The sequence below is a fragment of the Anolis sagrei genome, chromosome 10 (genome assembly GCF_037176765.1).
Source record: "Anolis sagrei isolate rAnoSag1 chromosome 10, rAnoSag1.mat, whole genome shotgun sequence".
Classification (NCBI taxonomy): Eukaryota; Metazoa; Chordata; class Lepidosauria; order Squamata; family Dactyloidae; genus Anolis; species Anolis sagrei.
Window position 1 is genome coordinate 19,509,581 of NC_090030.1, and position 18,774 is coordinate 19,528,354.

General features: G+C 42.8%; 1 protein-coding gene across 1 annotated transcript; it reads left to right on the top strand.

Annotated features, from left to right (window-relative positions):
* The first annotated feature begins 2,488 nt into the window (after positions 1–2,488).
* ZC4H2 (zinc finger C4H2-type containing) lies at positions 2,489–17,710 on the top strand. The gene is made up of 5 exons (XM_060756186.2): positions 2,489–2,721; positions 11,924–12,095; positions 12,765–12,937; positions 13,400–13,562; positions 15,918–17,710. Exons 1-5 carry the CDS (start codon positions 2,669–2,671, stop codon positions 16,029–16,031), a joined length of 675 nt encoding a protein of 224 aa, XP_060612169.1. The 5' UTR covers positions 2,489–2,668; the 3' UTR covers positions 16,032–17,710.
* The last annotated feature ends 1,064 nt before the right edge of the window (positions 17,711–18,774 follow it).

The window sequence follows — 18,774 nt, forward strand, 5'->3', positions numbered from 1 at the left end:
ATTCACTGGAACTTATGTCACAAGTACCACCTCCCAGCAGGAAAGAATTGGTGGGATCATAAACCCGCAAAGGTCGTGGAAAATGAACATGCAAAAATACTGTCGGACTTTCAAATCCAGACTGACAAAGTTTTGGAACACAATACACCAGACATCATGATGGTGGAAAAGAAAAAAAGTCTGGATTATTGATGTCTCCATACCGGGTGATAGTTGCATTGAGGAAAAACAACAGGAAAAACTCCTATTCCCTCCAAAAAACGCAAAAGGGGGCGGGACCAGGGAACCTAACTATAATTGACAGGTGGCTTGTCCTATGATTGCAGCCAAAAGAAGCCACCTATCTGCAGAGTCCCTGAAACTTGGGACTATAACAAACATTAAATGCAAAGCAAACAAAATTGGAGCTTCTGGTACAGCTGTACCAGCATAGGTGCTGTGCCAAAAGATCTCAGCTGGCATTTGGAAATAATAAACATTGACAAAATCACGATCTGTCAACTGCATAACTTGGATCTGTGCGCATCATTCGAAAATACATCACACAGTCCTAGACGCTTGGGAAGTGTTCGACTTGTGATTTTGTGATACGAAATCCAGCATAGAGATCTTGTTTGCTGTGACATACTGTGCTTTTGTGTCAATAATAATAATAATAATAATAATAATAATTACTATTCTAACCCAAGTATTCTTTTTTAAACTCTAGGATGAGTGTGCTTATAGCTTTAAGAATCAATTGATTAAGAAACAATGTGAAGCTCTTGCAAACTACATCTCCCCAGGCTTCCATAGCACTGAACAATGCCAGTTCAAGTTTTTTTTTTCTTCTTTTCTTTTCCTTAGTGGTGTCTAACCTGTCCCCCCCCCCCCCCCCATACCCAATTCCCTGCTCACCCATTCCCCCTTCCATTCCCTTTTCTCCCCTCAACCATCTAAGTCATATTGTATTCACACGTGTTACATGTAATATGTTTAAGTGCACAAGTATGTAAGGTCGATGTGTAAGCTGGGCTGAACGGTATAACTGTGAAAACCTGTAATAAAGATTAAATTTTTAAAAAAGTATTTTCAAACAGTATTAATTCTCCAATGTAGATGCACCCTAAGATAATGCTACAAAATTCATGGAGTGGCCACAAAATCAACAGGAGACTTTTGGTCCCTTTTCCTGAAATGCTGCAAACTAGAAGGTAAATAGCAAATCTTAATGCTTGCTTTAATCCGTAATGATTTCTTTAACTATTGTCGAAGGCTTTCATGGCCGGAATCACTGGGTTGTTGTAGGTTTTCCGGGCTATATGGCCATGTTCTAGAGGCATTTTCTCCTGACATTTCACCTGCATCTATCGCAAGCATCCTCAGAGGTAGTGAGGTCTGTTGGAAGTAGGAAAATGGGTTTATATATCTGTGGAAAGACCAGGGTGGGATAAAGGACTTTTGTCTGCTGGAGCTGGGTGTGAATGTTTCAACTCAGGGAGCACACCACTCCTCTGTTGCGCCAGCTCCACTGGCTGCCAATCTGCTACCGGGCACATTTCAAGGTGCTGGCTTTAGCCTATAACGCCCTAAACGGTTCCGGCCCTACTTACCTCTCCGAACGCATCTCCACCTATGAACCGACTAGGACATTAAGATCGTCTGGGGAGGCCCTGCTCTCGGTCCCGCCCGCATCGCAGGCGCGTCTGGCGGGGACGAGGGACAGGGCCTTCTCGGTGGTGGCCCCTCAGCTGTGGAATGCCCTACCTGTGGACATCAGACAGGCCCCTTCACTGCTGGCGTTCCAGAGGAAGGTCAAGACTTGGCTTTACGAACAAGCGTTTGGCTAAATAGTGCAATGGAATACAGGAAGATGGTACAACTGAACATAGGAATTGGTATAAAGGATTATGATTACGGATTCTGATTTTCATTTGTTGCTGAGGCACTGCGATTACGATAATGATTGTTTTTGACCTTGTATGTTGTGTATAATGTGTTTTGCCTTTTTCGATATTGTTGTGATAACCTTTAAGATGTAAACCGCCTTGAGTCGCCATTTCGGCTGAAGTAAAGCAAATAAATAAATAAATAAACTGACCACCTTGATTAGCATTTAATGGCTTGGAAGTGCCTGGGGGGAATCTTTCTTTGAGAGGTGATTTGAAATGTGCCTGATTGTTTACTCTCTGTTGTTTTGCTCTCTGTTGTTTTCTTTAAGTATCCTATGCAGTGTAATAAATGCAAATACAGGGCAACAACACATAAAGCATGAGTATCATAACAATAACACCAGCAGCAACAACAACATCAACAAAGAGGGGTGAAACTTTAGAAATTGCAAGGCTTTGTTCCCTTTTCTAAGCGTTGGACCACCCCAAAACATGAAACACCCCTATTTCCTTGCAGTCTTCCATTCAATTGTTGACCAATGCAAGTAGATGGGGGGCCGGAAAAAGCGAGAGGGGAAGCTCCGCGCTTTGCATTGTGGGTCTTGTAGTCCCGCTTTCCCTCCACAGCCTGGAGGACTCAGCAGCCCCGAACTCCAACTCCCGAGAGGCTTTGCTTCTCCTTCTCCTCCTGCTGCAGTCTTTGCTCTCAGAGAAAAGGGGGCTCCCCTGTGCCTATTGTATTGGGCTTCTCTCCCTCTCCAGTTGATTATTATTGTTCTCTCCCATTGCAAGGAAGCATGGCCGAGGAGCAGGAGATCATGTGCAAGCTGGAAAGCATCAAGGAGATCCGGTAAGGAAGGGCCGGCTTTGGGGAGGGCTCTCCTTCTGCCTCCTGCCTTTGTGCATTTCTCTGCAGGAGCTGCAGCACCCAGCCTGGGTTTCTGCAAGGGATTTCTCCCAGTTCCTTCCCAGATCTGGAAGAGTCATCATGCCAGGAATTAATTAACACTGCTAGGGAATTAATAATAATAATAATAATCCCAAGGAATTAATAGTAATGCTGGGGGAGGATGGGCAGAGAGCTGGCACACAACAAGGGGTGGATCATTCTACTAACCTTTTGGGAAAGTAGAGCTGTTTTTGTGCCTGTAGAATTAATGCGGTTTAGTACCACTTTGTTCCCATGCTCAGTCCCCACTGATTGTTGATGCTATGGAGGCTCACATGCATAGGAATCTTGGTATTTAAAGGTGGGCATGGGGTGCATCTACACTGTAAAACTAATGCAGTTTAGTACCACTTTGTTCCCATACTCAGTCCCCACTGATTGATGATGCCATGGAGGCTCAAATGCATAGGAATCTTGGTATTTAAAGGTAGGCATAGGGTGTCTCTACATTGTAGAATTAATGCAGTTTGGTACCACTTTGTTCCCATACTCAGTCCCCACTGATTGATGATGCTATGAAGGCTCAAATGCATAGGAATCTTAGTATTTAAAGGTGGGCATGGGGTGCATCTACACTGTACAACTAATGCAGTTTGGTACCACTTTGTTCCCATACTCAGTCCCCACTAATTGATGGTGCTATGAAGGCTCAAATGCATAAGAATCTTGGTATTTAAAGGTAGGAATAGGGTGCATCTACACTGTAGAACTAATGCAGTTTAGTACCACTTTGTTCCCATACTCAGTCCCCACTGATTGTTGATGCCACGGAGGCTTAAATGCATAGGAATCTTGGTATTTAAAACTAGGCATGGAGTGTATCTACACTGTAGAATTAATGAGGTTTGGTACCACTTTAGTCCGATGCTTGGACTCCACTGATTGATGATGCCACGGAGGCTTAAATGCATAGGAATCTTGGTATTTAAAAGTGGGCATATGAATATTGGTATTTAAATGTAGGCATGGAGTGTATCTACACTGTAGAATTAATGCGGTTTAGTACCACTTTAGTCCAACGCTCAGTCCCCACTGATTGTTGATGCTATGGAGGCTCACATGCATAGGAATCTTGGTATTTAAAGGTGGGCATGGGGTGCATCTACACTGTAAAACTAATGCAGTTTGGTACCACTTTGTTCTCATGTTCAGTCCCCACTGATTGTTGATGCCATGGAGGCTCAAATGCATAGGAATCTTGGTATTTAAAGGTGGGCATAGGGTGCATCTGCACTGTAGAATTAATGCGGTTTGGTACCACTTTGTTCCCATGCTCAGTCCCCACTAATTGATGGTGCCATGGAGGCTCAAATGCATAGGAATCTTGGTATTTAAAGGTAGGCATGGGGTGCATCTACACTGTAGAACTAATGTGGTTTAGTACCACTTTAGTCCAACGCTCAGACCCCTCACTGATTGTTGATGCCATGGAGGCTCAAATGCATAGGAATCTTGGTATTTAAAGGTGGGCATGGGGTGCATCTACACTGTAGAACTAATGCGGTTTGGTACCACTTTGTTCCCATACTCAGTCCCCACTGATTGATGATGCCATAGAGGCTCAAATGCATAAGAATCTTAGTATTTAAAGGTGAACATAGGGTGCACCTACACTGTAGAATTAATTCGGTTTGGTACCACTTTGGTCCAGTGCTCAGTTCCCACTGATTGATGATGCCATGTAGGAATCTTGTTATTTAAAGGTGGGCATAGGAATCTTGGTATTTAAAAGTAGGCATGGAGTGTATCTACACTGTAGAATTAATGAGGTTTGGTACCACTTTGGTCCAATGCTCAGTCCCCACTGATTGATGATGCCATGTAGGCTCAAATGCATAGGAGTCTTGGTATTTAAAAGTGGGCACGGGGTGCATCTACACTGTGTAATTAATGCAGTTCAGCACCACTTTGGTCCAACACTCAGTCCCCATTGATGGATGATGCCATGGAGGCTCAAATGCATAGGGATCGTAGTATTTAAATCTGGGCATGGGGTGCATCTACTGTAGAACTAATGCGGTTTGGTACCACTTTGGTCCAACGCTCAGTCCCCACTGATAGATGATGCCGTGAAAGCTCAAACTCATAAGAATCTCAGTATTTAAAGGTGGGCATGGGGTGCATTTACACTGTAAAATTAATGCAGTTTAGCACCACTTTGGTCCAACACTCAAATGCATCTACACTGTAGAATCAATGTGGTTTAGCACCACTTTGCTCCAATGCTCAGACCCCACTGATTGTTGATGCTATGGAGACTCAAAAGCATTGGAGTCTTGGTATTTAAAGGTGGGCATCTACACTGTAGAATTAATGTGGTTTAGCACCACTTTGGCCCAATACTCAGACCCCACTGATTGATGGTGCCATGGAGGCTCAAATGCATAGAAATCATAGTATTTAAAGGTGGGCATGGGGTGCATCTACACTACAGAATAATGTGGATTAGTCTAATGCTGTTTACGTACATATAAACAGCACAGTTCTAAGTTTTTGCTCTTGGCTGGTGCTTCTTATCTAGATATAGATATGAATGTATATTGCTCCCCTTTTTCCAGAAGGGCTTTACGCAGAAAGGTATAGTTTTCTCCAAAAAGAAATACCTCTGGTGTGGATTTGGAGGTGCAGTTTCTAAAAGGAGCAAGAGGTAGATGGATGTGTCGAAAGGAAGACATTAACGGCTTGAAGTTTCTTTTTCCACGTTGTCTTCTTCCTATTAAAGGCTTCCAATGCCCAAAGGGTACCAGAGATGAATCAGCCCTCTTTGTGAAATGAAGCCTGTGACCCACTTACGCAAATGGGAAATATTCTGAATTTTCAGCCGCTTCCCACATTATCAGACATGAGGTTTTCCCATTGTTTCTGCTAGATGGGATCCTTTGGCTGGGTTTGCAGCTGAACTCTAGAATTAAATGAAATTGGACACCACTTTAATCTGCATGTCTTAATGTTATGGAATTCAGGAAATTGGCTCGAAAAGTGCAGGGCTTCAAGGTCAGCCAGAGGAGCCAGAAACTGCAGCATTAGATAAGGAGTCAGGCAAAGAGTTAAGTAAAACAGAAGGTTCCCAAGGGAAAGCATCTGGAGCTACAGATATCAACAAAAGTCTTCGTTTACAGACCAGAGCAGAAAACAGGCTCCATAGGTCAAGAGAGATTATGTGGGAAAGGGATAGAGAAAACGCATGGGAAACGGAATGATTTCATGAGTGCCTATTAATTAGCAAGTTGTTTAAAGTTAGTTCAGGCAACATAGTGTTTGAGTTAGAAGCTAGGCCTCAGTTCTGTGGTTCTTGTTTAAAGTCAAGCCTTGGTTCTGGATTTAAGTATCCTGGACATTTTCTATGTTCGTGTTTTTGTATTCCTGCTTAAGTTTTGCTCGTGGACTTATGCTATACTTGTGATTTTTGGCTATTCCTGGACTGTGTTACCTTTGGATCTGTATGAGACATTTGGATTACTGTTTGGTTATCACCTATTGCTAAATCTTTTTTGAACTATACATCTTTTTTCTTTATTCCTCCTTTTTTCATATATTTTTATTTGTTTTTACAATAAACAGTTTGCTTATTATATTCTGGACTCTTGTGTGGTGCTGTGGTCATAGGTGTTTCCAGGGCTGGGGTGCAACAATTTATTTATTATTTATTTATTTGCGACATTTATATGCCGCCCTTCTCACCCCGAAGGGGACTCAGAGCGGCTTACAAGTCATATGTACATACAACATACTACATTATTAGCTTAGTACTAATACATCATTCATAATATTAGTATTGTATAATATTATATTGTTGCTAGGGGAGGGGCTCAACATCATCTATACTATAGAAGTAAATGCAGTTTTACACAGCTTCACGTGCCATGACTCAATCATAGGTACAAATACAGATATTCCAAAATTCGAAGTCCTTCTGGTCCCAAGCATTTTGGATAAGGGAGATTCAACCTGGAAAGCATCCATATTTTGATTTATTTATCGTGTCATCAGTAACCATACCATTGTATTACATTTCTAACAGAACAAAACAAACAAACAGATTAAAAAAAACACAGATTTTGCAAACTTGGTAGTTGATTAAATGTCTTTTGACCAGTATCTGGCCACTTGGAGTGCCTCTGGTGTTGCCGCAAAAAGGTCCTCCATTGTGCATGTCGCAGGGCTCAGGGTGCATTTCAGCAGGTGGTCAGTGGTTTGCTCTTCTCCGCGCTCGCATGCTGTGGATTCCACTTTGTAGCCCCATTTCTTAAGATTGGCTCGGCATATCGTGGTGCCAGAGTGCAGTCTGTTCAGTGCCTTCCAAGTCACCCAGTCTTCTGTGTGCCCAGCAGGGAGTCTCTCATCTGGCTTCACCCATGGATTGAGGTGCTGGGTTTGGGCCTGCCACTTTTGCACTCTCGCTTGCTTTGGTGTTCCAGCGAGTGTCTCTGTAGATCTAAGAAAACTATGTCTTGATTTAAGTCATTGACGTGCTGGCTGATACCCAAACAGAGGATGAGCTGGAGATGTCACTGCCTTGGTCCTTTCACTATTGGCTGCTACTTCCCGGCGGATGTCAGGTGGTGCAATACCAGCTAATCAGTGTAATTTCTCCAGTGGTGTAGGGCGCAGACACCCTGTGATAATGTGGCATGTCTCATTAAGAGCCACATCTACTGTTTTAGTGTGGTGAGATGTGTTCCACACTGGGCATGCGTACTCAGCAGCAGAGTAGCATAGCGCAAGGGCAGATGTCTTCACTGTGTCTGGTTGTGATCCCCAGGTTGTGCCAGTCAGCTTTCGTATGATGTTGTTTCTAGCGCCCACTTTTTGTTTGATGTTCAGGCAGTGCTTCTTGTAGGTCAGAGCACGGTCCAAAGTGATTCCCAGGCATTTGGGTGTGCTGCAATGCTCCAGTGGGATTCCTTCCCAGGTAATCCTCAGAGTTTGGGATGCTTGTCTGTTCTTAAGGTGAAAGGCGCATGTCTGTGTTTTAGATGGATTAGGGATCAGTTGGTTTTCCATATAATAGGCAGTAAGAGCACCTCGAGCTTCAGAGAGCTTCTTTTCAACCACCTCAAAGCTCCCTGCTTGAGCGGTAATGGCACGATCATCAGCATAGATGAAACTCTCTGTCCCTTCTGGCAGTGGCTGGTCATTTGTGTAGATGTTGAACATGGATGGAGCGAGCACGCTCCCCTGAGGCAGGATGATGGAAAGGTACCCACCTCTGTTATACATTAAAGCAGGCTCTCCAAACTAATGCCCGGGGGCCAGATACGGCCCTCCAAGGTCATTTACCCGGCCCTCGCTCAGGGTCAACCTAAGTCTGAAACAACTTGAAAGCACACAACAACAACAATCCTATCTCATCAGCCAAAATCAGGCCCACACTTTCCATTGAAATACTAATAAGTTTAAATTTGTTAAAATTGTTCTCCATTTTAATTATTGTATTGTTTTAAAGTGTTTTTTTACACTACAAATAAGATATGTGCAGTGTGCATAGGAATTCATTCACTTTTTTTCAAATTATAATCCGGTCATCCAACAGTTTGAGGGACTGTGACCTGGCCCTCTGTTTAAAACGTTTGAGAACCCCTGCATTAAAGCCTTACTGGTTTTCACCTTTTCCTGTTCAAAATTCTTGGAAAAAGTATGAGGGAGATGAAAACATTGCTGGCTGGTAAGTGCAAAATGAATTTTTCTTTCCTGCCCTCTTGGCTTGACAAAGGAAGCAACTAGAGAGCCTTCACAGTCGTCTTCCAGTGAGTCCATAATGAGAATAGGGTTGTGTGTGTGTATTGGAGAGAGCCAGCAGCTCAGAAGCATGCCAAGGCTTCCCGCTGCTGTTAAATCGTGGAAATAATGAGGGACCCCAAAGAGAGAGGCAACCAAAGAAAGCAGCGAACAAAATGGGATGTGCTGAGAAAAGGTTGGATGCTAGTGCCCGAATCCACTTGGTTAGTTTCAGTTAAGGACTATGTTATGATGACCAAATGAATCTTTACAAATCTTGCAAACTCTGGGCATTTGACCAAGGGTTCATCTACACCAGTGGTTCTCAACCTGGGGATCGGGACCCCTGGGGGGGGTCGCGAGGGGGTGTCAGAGGGGTCGCCAAACACCATCAGAAAACACAGTGTTTTCCATTGGTCATGGGGGTTCTGTGTGGAATGTTTGGGCCAATTCTATCGTTGGTGAGGTTCAGAATGCTCTTTGATTGTAGGTGAACTATAAATCCCAGAAAATACAACTCCCAAATGTCAAGGTCTGTTTCTCCCAATCTCCACCAGTGTTCATATTTGGGCATATTGAGTATCTGTGTCAAGTTTGGTCCAGATCCATCATTGTTTGAGTACACAGTGCCCTCTGGGTTTAGGTGAACTACAACTCCAAAATTCAAGGTCAATGCCCATCCACCAAACCCTTCCAGTATTTTCTGCTGGTCATGGGGGTTCTGTGTGGGAAGTTTGGTCCAATTTGGTTATTGGTGGGGTTCAGGATGTCCTTTGATTGTAGGTGAACTATAAATCCCAGCCACTACAACTCCAAAATGCCATGGTCTATTTTCCCCAAACTTCAACAGTGTTCATATTTGGGCATATTGAGTATCCGTTTCAAGTTTGGTCCAGATCCATCATTTTGGATACACAGTGCTCTCTGGATGTAGGTGAACTACAACTACAAAATTCAAGGTCAATGCCCACGAGACCCTTCCAGTATTTTCTACTGGTCATGGGAGTTCTGTGTGCCAAGTTAGGTTCGATTCCATTGCTGGTGGAGTTCAGAATCCTCTTTGCTTGTAGGTGAACTTTAAATCCCAGGAATTGCAACTCCAAAATGACAAAATGCACCCCCACCCCGAACCCACCAGTATTCAAATTTGGATGTAGCGGGTATTTGTCCAGTGAATTTGGTCCAGTGAATGAAAATACACCCTGCATATCAGATATTTATATTACGATTCATAACAGTAGCAAAATTACAGTTATGAAGTAGCAACGAAAGTAGTGTTATGGTTGGGGGTCACCACCACGGGGGGACCTGTATTAAGGGGTCACGGCATGAGGAAGGTTGAGAAACACTGATCTACACTGAAGAATTAATGCCATTCGACACCACTTTAACTGCCAATGCTATGGCTCACTGCTATGGAGTTGTCGTTTGCCGCCATTGGCAAGGAAGGGCATTTAGTGTCAATCTTTGTTGTGCATATTTTGAAATATGCATATTAATGGTGTTGTATTAGTTTGTTTTAACCATGTTGTACTCCACCTCGAGCTACAAGGAGAGGTTTTTAACAAATATAAATAAATATTTTTAATAATATACCATAATAATAATAATAATAATAATAATATAACAATGGATCACATTCTCAGCTGCTGCAAGAAGATCACACAGATGGATTATAAGCAGAGGCATAATATTGTTGGTCAGATAATCCATTGGAACTTGTGCCACAAATACCATCTGCCTGTGACAACAAACCAGTGGGATCACAAGCCAGAAAAGTTAAGGAAAATTAACACGTCAAACTACTCTGGGACTTCCGAATTCAGACTGACAGGGTTTTGGAGCATAATATTACTGATCTCACGATCATGGGGAAAAAACAAGTATGGATCATTGATGTTGCAATCCCAGGCGACAGCAGGATTGACGAGAAGCAACTGGAAAAGCTTACACAATACAAGAATTTAAACATCGAACTGCAAAGACTCTGGCACAAGCCAGTAAAGGTGGTCCCAGTGGTGATCGGCACACTAGGTGCAGTGCCTCAAGACCTTGGCCTGCACTTAAAAACAATCATAGCTGACAAAATTACCATCCATCAGCCACAAAAGGCCACCCTACTCAGATCTGCACACATTATTCGCCGATACATGACACAGTCTTAGACACTTGGGAAATGTCCGATGTGTGATTGAATACAAAAGCCAGGATAGTGATCTTGTTTGCTGTGTACTAATCTTGTTATGTATCAAATCATTATTGTTATTATTAAGACATGGCAGTTCAAGTGGTGCCAAACTGCATTAATTCTATAGTGTAGATGAACCCCAGGGGTGTTTGCTCACATTTTGCGAGGAAAAGCACCAACTTTTCCTATTCTTTCAAGTTTTTAGTCACGGACGTCAATGAGCCTTGAATAGTAATGTTGTCCCTCCACTTTTGCAGTTTGTTTATTCATGGATTTGTTTAAACATGCTCTCTCTAGGGATCTCTAGATCATTAAATGTGATCTAAAGGTCACTAGGGAGAATCTCTAAGTCACATGGTCAGCTCCCTCTACTACTATTATTATTATTATTATTATTATTATTATTGGGTTGTAAGTTTTTCCGGGCTATATGGCCATGCTCTAGAGGCATTTTCTCCTGATGTTTTGCCTGCATCTATGGCAAGCATCCTCAGAGGTAGTGAGGTGGACCTCACTACCTCTGAGGATGCTTGCCATAGATGCAGGCGAAATGTCAGGAGAAAATGCCTCTAGAACATGACCATATAGCCCAAAAAAACCTACAACAACCCAGTGATTCCGGCCATGAAAGCCTTCGACAATACATTATTATTATTATTTATGACATTTATATGCCGCCCTTCTCACCCCAAAGGGGACTCTGAGTGTTTTACAAGATATATATACATACAATACATTATATTATTAGCATAGTACAATATCAGTATTATATATTACTATATTGTACTATAACATTATATTGTAATATTATTAGTAATATTACATGTAATATAAAATATATAATTATTATAATATTACTATTTTATTGTATTGTATATTGCAATATTGTATATATTATAAATATATGTTTATACAATATATTATATATCTAGTGATGCTGGAGAATATCTGGTGTCTCCAGATCCTCCAATGCAATTCTGTGGTCAGTGAAAGAGGTTGACCAAGGAAAGAGTAATGAAAAAATCCCAAAATCTAGTGTTTTTATCAGGAACCATTTTGGGTCTGTGCTCCATCTTGCCCTTCTCCCTTGTCTCCTGTAATTGTCTTTGTTAAATACCATTTTTCCCCAGCCTGAAATAGCTCTTCGCCTTTCTTTCCTTTGATCCTGTCTCTCTCTGTGTTTCTCCCCTTTTGCAGGAACAAAACTCTGCAGATGGAGAAGATCAAAGCCCGCTTGAAGGCGGAGTTTGAGTCGCTGGAGTCGGAGGAGAGGCACCTGAAGGAATACAAGCAGGAGATGGACCTCCTCCTGCAGGAGAAGATGGCACATGTGGAGGAACTGCGCCTCATCCATGCTGACATCAATGTGGTGAGTGAAGTGTTGGCCTGGCAGAAGGAGGTTGGACTAGATGGCCCTTGGGGTCCCTTCCAACTCTAGGAGTCTTTGGTTCTATAGCCCTATTTGTCCACAATCCTCATAATGTCTATGAGGTTGGATGGTCATCTGTCAGGATGGCTTTGATTGTGTCTTCCTGCCAGGGAAGAAGGGGGTTGGACTGGATTGCCCTTGGGACCCCTTCCAACTATCTAGCTCTATTTCCCCATAAATCTCATAATTTCTATGAGGCTGGATGGCCATCTGTTCAAAGGGCTTTGATTGTGTCTTCCTGCTTGGCAGAAGGGGGTTGGACTAGATGGCCCTTGGGGTCCCCTCTAACTCTAGGAGTCTTAGATTCTGTATCCCTAATTTTCCACAGTCCTGATAATATCTATGAGGTTGGGTGGCCATCTGTCAGGAGGGCTTTGATTGTGTCTTACTGCCTGGCAGAAGGGGGTTGGACTAGATGGTCCATGGGGCCTCTTCCAACTCTGAGAGTCTTTGATTCAGTAGTCCTATTTCTCCACAGTTGGACTAGATGACCCACAAGGCCTCTTCCAACTCCATGATTCTATATAATTGCTGTTTCAAAACCGAATGTTATGAGGGCTGCTCCATTGCAATGGGGAAAATACAGGAAATTTGATGCCTCTGTTCCAGATGGAAAACACAATCAAGCAGTCCGAAAACGACCTCAACAAGCTCCTGGAGTCGACCCGGCGCCTGCATGAGGAATACAAGCCCCTCAAGGAGCATGTGGATGCCTTGAGGATGACGCTGGGTTTGCAGCGGTTGCCAGACCTGTGCGAGGAGGAAGAGAAGCTCTCCTTAGAGTAAGTGCATGAGGCATAGCATAAAAACCCAGACTGGAAATGCAGAAAATTGTGGTACCATGCATTGCTGCTTCTCTTACTGTCAAATAGTGCAGGATTCCCAGGTCTTTATAAGCTTGTCCTCCAAAATAAGGAGGAAGAGGAGCTGGGGCTAACAGTGGGAGCTCACCCTGTCCCACGGATTCGAACTGCCGACCTTCTGGTCAGCAAGAGCACTACATTGGAAAAATTAATGCTTATCTTGCCAGTAAAAGAGGAGCAATCTCGGAGCAAACTATAGTTATGTATAAACAAGTGATGTACTAATGCTAACATTCCCAGATGTGAGTGACATCAGAGTATTTGTCGGACTCCATCCCCCAGCATTCCTTGCTGTTTTTGTTACTTTCAGTGGGGACACATAAAGGAAGTAGGATGATGGTGATTGTTGACGTGTCTTCTTGGTTTCTCTCTTTGCTCCAGTTACTTTGAAAAGCAGAAAGCCGAGTGGCAGACGGAGCCGCAGGAGCCTCAGATCCCTGAATCCTTGGCGGCGGCGGCAGCGGCTGCCCAGCAGTTGCAAGTGGCCAGAAAACAGGACACCCGACAGACAGCCACCTTCCGGCAACAGCCACCACCCATGAAGGTAAGGGGCATCTTTACTCAGTGTTATGGGATACAGGGAACTGTAGTTTTACAAGGTCTTTTGCCTTATCTGCCAAGGAGTTCTGATGCCACAGCACATTACAAGTAAAGTGTTGTTGTTGTTATAAAACTACAAGTCCCAGGATTCCATTGCATGAGTTACAACAGTTTGACACTGTATTGTTGAAGGCTTTCATGGCCGGAATCACTGGGTTGTAGGTTTTTCCGGGCTATATGGCCATGTTCTGGAGGCAATTTTTCTCCTGACGTTTCGCCTGCATCTATGGCAAGCATCCTCAGAGGTAGTGAGGATTCTTGCCATAGATGCAGGTGAAACGTCAGGAGAAAAATTGCCTCCAGAACATGGCCATATAGCCCGGAAAAACCTACAACAACCCAGTTTGACACTGTTTGAACTCCCATGGCTCAATGCTGTGGAGTCCTGGGAGTTGTAGTTTTATAACAACAACAACAACAACAACACTTTATTTGTATTCTGCCCTATCTCTCCGAGGGGACTCAGGGTGTATTCCATCATATACAGACATAGGCAAACATTCAATGCCTCTAAACAAGGAAACACAGGTAGATACACAATAAAGATAAAGGCTTCCACTTCATCTCCAGGGTAGTGCTCATCTCCATTTCTAAGCTGAAGAGCTGGTGTTGTCCATAGACACCTCCTAGGTCATGTGGCTGGCATGACTGCATGGAGTGCCGTTTATCTTCTCGCCGAGGCAGTATCTATTGATCTACTCACATTTGCATGTTTTCAAATTGATGGGTTGGCAGGAGCTGGGGCTAACAGCGGGAGCTCACCTCATCCCACGGATTCGAACCGCCAACCTTCTGGTCCGCAAGTTCAACAGCTCAGGAGTTTAACCCATTGTGCCACCACATAAGAACATTAGCTTACTCTGATTAGGAGTGCTGGTGCCTCACCAAACTACAAATCCCAGATTCCATAGTGTTGAGCCATGGCATTTCAAGTAGTGTCAAACTGGCCTCATTCCACAATGTAAACGCACCCCTAGAGGTTGCTAGAAAGATGATGACAATAATAATAATAATAATAATAATAATAAAACTTTATTTGTATCCCACCTCCATCTCCCCGAAGGTACCCGGGGTGGCTCACAGAAAGCACTCTATAGTGTAACAAAATGGAAAGACTGGGTTTTTGTAGGTTTTTGGGGCTATATGGCCGTGTTCTAGAAGCATTATCTCCTGACGTTTCGCCTGCATCTATGACAGGCATCCTCAGAGGTTGTGAGGACAACAAAAATACAGAAGATGTTCTCTATGGAGGAAATGGGCATTAGAATTGAATTGGAAGACCTAGAGGTTACTCAAAGGGATATTCTTAATCCATTCCGTGAATAATCAAGTGTAGGAACGTCAAGATAGGAAAAGTGGAGGGATGACTGTGGATGGAAGCTCAGGGTGCATCTACATTGCAGAATTAATGCAGTTGGCACTACTGATCTGGTGTAGAGTCAAAATCTAGATTTTTTGACCTTAAAGGGATTGCCAACATATTATTATTATTATTATTATTATTTTATTATTATTAGAAACACCACAAGATGAGTCCACAGCAGACACTCTGCTGGCGGTTGTATTGGATCACACATCGGACACTTCCCAAGTGTCTAGGACTGTGTGATATATCGGCGAATAATGCATGCAGATCCCAGTAAGGCGGCCTGCAGCTGGCAGATGGTAATCTTGTCAGCGAATAATTGTGTTTAAGTGCAGGCCAAGGTCTTGAGGCACTGCACCCAGTGTGCCGATCAACTCTGGGACTACTTTGACTAGCTCATGCAAGAGTCTTTACAGTTCAATCTTTAAATCCTCATGTCGTGTCAGCTTTACAAGTTGTTTCTCTTCAATCCTGTTGTCACCTGGGATTGCAACATCGCCAATCCATACTTTGTTTTTAACACAATTGTGAGACAGGAGAATTGTGCTCCGAAACTCTGTCTGAATTCGGAAGTCCCATATATAAAACTATATGAACTATAAAACCCCAGCAACTACAACTCCCAAATGACAAAATCATAATTTTTTGAGTGATGACCACTCCTTGTATTGTGAGACGTTTTGTTGCCAAATTGGGTGTGATTTCGTTCATTGGTTCGTTTGTTTTTAAGGAACTCATTACGCACAGAGCATTTATATATATATAGTTATTGCAATTATTAAAGCAGTGAACACTAAATGCAGTACAATGCATAATTTAGAACTTTAAAAAACATACAAACATGCATACATTAAAATCAGATTAAACATTGAATACTATTTAACTATTTAATACAAATTCTCTTCACATGGATCTACTTTGTGGTCTTTCCAGGCTTGCTTGTCGTGCCACCAGCAGATCCACCGGAACGCGCCCATCTGCCCGCTCTGCAAAGCCAAGAGCCGCTCTCGGAACCCCAAGAAGCCCAAAAGGAAGCAAGACGAGTGAAAGGCCGCGCAGCCAATCACAGCGTGTTGTGCGACCAGACCCCGCCCCTGGCCCCGCCCCTTTCCGGTAGAACTGTCCTTGTGGCCCGAATTGACCCCAATGCAAAAGAAGAGTGTGGTTTGAGTTGAGTAATTACCTTTTTCAAAATGTGATGTAAGCACAACTATTCCGTTGAGGCTTAATTTTCTTTATGCCTAGCCTTTTATTTTTCTTTAATAGGAAAATATTAAAAGAGTCGATGGTGCTACGTAGGTAACTGATTTTTTTCATCCCACCTTTTGGACTTTGCAAAAAAATAAAAAGTAAGGCGAAAAAGTCAGGTGGGAGGACATTTTCTATGTAGGAAATAGAAATATGTGACATGCATTTCACCTTTTTTATTAGTCGATAGACTGAAGAGCTTTTTCTACTCACCAAAAGGCCATTGTTTTCCATTCATTCCTGACTGTATTTTTCTACTTTTCCACTCCTCTCCAAAGCTTGGATATCGTTTCGTGGGATCAATCTGTATTGATGGTGTTTGCTTAATCTTCCTTGTTTTCTGAGCATTTTTAAAAATGAAATTTGTGCTTAATCCATATTTTGCATAATCTGTGTACTGTGAATATTTCTCTCTGTTGTATAAACACTGCAGCTTTGCTCCTCTAATTTTTACCCATCCTTTTGCACAATTATGTCATTCCCTCCTGTTTTGCATCGTGATATTGCCGGCTGATGAAGAATTGCAAATCTTAACTGGAAATACTGGGAATTTGGAGTTCAAAATGGGATGTGGAAACGCTTCGCTTCTCGTAAGATATGCCTGACTCGACAGCAGTACGTGTGAAAAAGATCTTGGAGTCGTCGTGGACAGCAAGTTGAACATGAGCCAACAATGTCATGCAGCGGCTAAAAAAGCCAATGGGATTCTGGCTGCATAAATAGGAGTCTAGTGCCTAGATTCAGGAAAGTCATGTTCCCCTCTATTTTGCCTTGGTCAGACCACACTGTGTCCAATTCTGGGCACCACAATTGAAGAAAGATATTGACAAGCTATAATGTGTAACTAAAATGATCAAGGGTCTGGACAACAAACCCTATGAGGAGCGGCTTAAAGAGCTGGGCATGTTTAGTCTGCAGAAAGGAAGGCTGAGAGGAGACATGATGAGGGCCAACTATCAAGATGTGAGGGGAAGTCATAAAGAAGACGGAGCAAGCTTGTTTTCTGCTTCCCTGGAGACTAGGACGCAATGGAACAATGGCTTCAAACTACAAGAAAGGAGATTCCACCTGAACATTAGGAAGAGCTTCCTCACTGAGAGAGCTGTTCAGCAGTGGAACTCTCTGCCCCAGAGTGTGGTGGAGGTTCCTTCTTTGGAGGCTTTTAAACAGGCTGGATGGCCATCTGTCGGGGGTGCTTTGAATGCGATTTTCCTGCTTCTTGGCAGCTAGTTGGACTGAATGGCCCACGAGGTCTCTTCCAACTTTATGATTCTATTATATTTCTTCTGTAACAAAACCGAATACAAAAGTAACATGAAGTGCAGTAACTTTTGCAAAATGTTATTTTCTTCAGTATTATTAGCAAGAGCTACAAGATACTTTTTAAAAGTTTGCTTTTGTAACATATCGGTAGTTTTGTATTGTGTGTTAACCATAACATCAACTTCCAAAGGATTAATAAATAACTTCAGTCCGTTTGTACTTTGATTTCTTTTGCCATTTGAGGAACAACAGTCCAATTTATTGTCGAAGGCTTTCATGGCCGGAATCACTGGGTTGTTGTAGGTTTTTCCGGGCTATATGGCCATGTTCTAGAGGCATTTTCTCCTGACGTTTCGCCCGCATCTATGGCAAGCATCACCTCCCTACCTCTGAGGATGCTTGCCATAGATGCAGGCGAAATGTCAGGAGAAAATGCCTCTAGAACATGGCCATATAGCCCGGAAAAACCTACAACAACCCAACAGTCCAATTTTGTCCTGCCTTCCTTCCTTCCTTCCTTTATTTCATTCATTCTTTTTGCCTTCTCTTTTCCTTCTTTCCCTCCCTTTTTTCCTCCTCTCTCTTTAATGTTTTGTTTCTTTCATTGGTTCTTTCTTTTGTTCATTTTTTCTTTCTTTCTCTCTTTTCTTCTACAGTTTGAGAAAGATCACAGCAGTTATGTAATTCCTTCCTTTATTATCCCTTTCTTAATTTCTTTCTTTCCTTCCTTTCAATTTGAGATCTTCCTTCCTTTCTGTATTTTCTCCTTCTTTCCTTCTTTCCTCCATTCTTTCCTTACTTTCAGTTAGAGTAGCATTTCTCAACCTGGGGGTCGGGACCCCTGGGGGGGTCATGAGGGGGTGTCAGAGGGGTCACCAAAGAAGTCACAGTATTTTCCGTTGGTCATGGGGGTTCTGTGTGGGAAGTTTGGCCCAATTCTATCATTGGTGGGGTTCAAAATGCTCTTTGAACCCCACCAGCTACAACTCCCAGCAGCTACAACTCCCAAATGTCAAGGTCTGTTTTTCCCAACGTCCAGCAGTGTTCACATTTGGGCATATTGCGTATTCATGCCTAGTTTATTTATTTACTTACAGCATTTCTACCCCGTCATTCTCAACCTCTGAAGCGGGACTCAGGAAGGCTTACACTTGGCAACAATTTGATGCCACTACATATAACAAGTGCAATAATAATATTACAATAAAAACCATAAATAGAACATCAATTAAAAACAATAAAACAGTATTGTCAGCTGTATCACCATTCCAGTCGAATT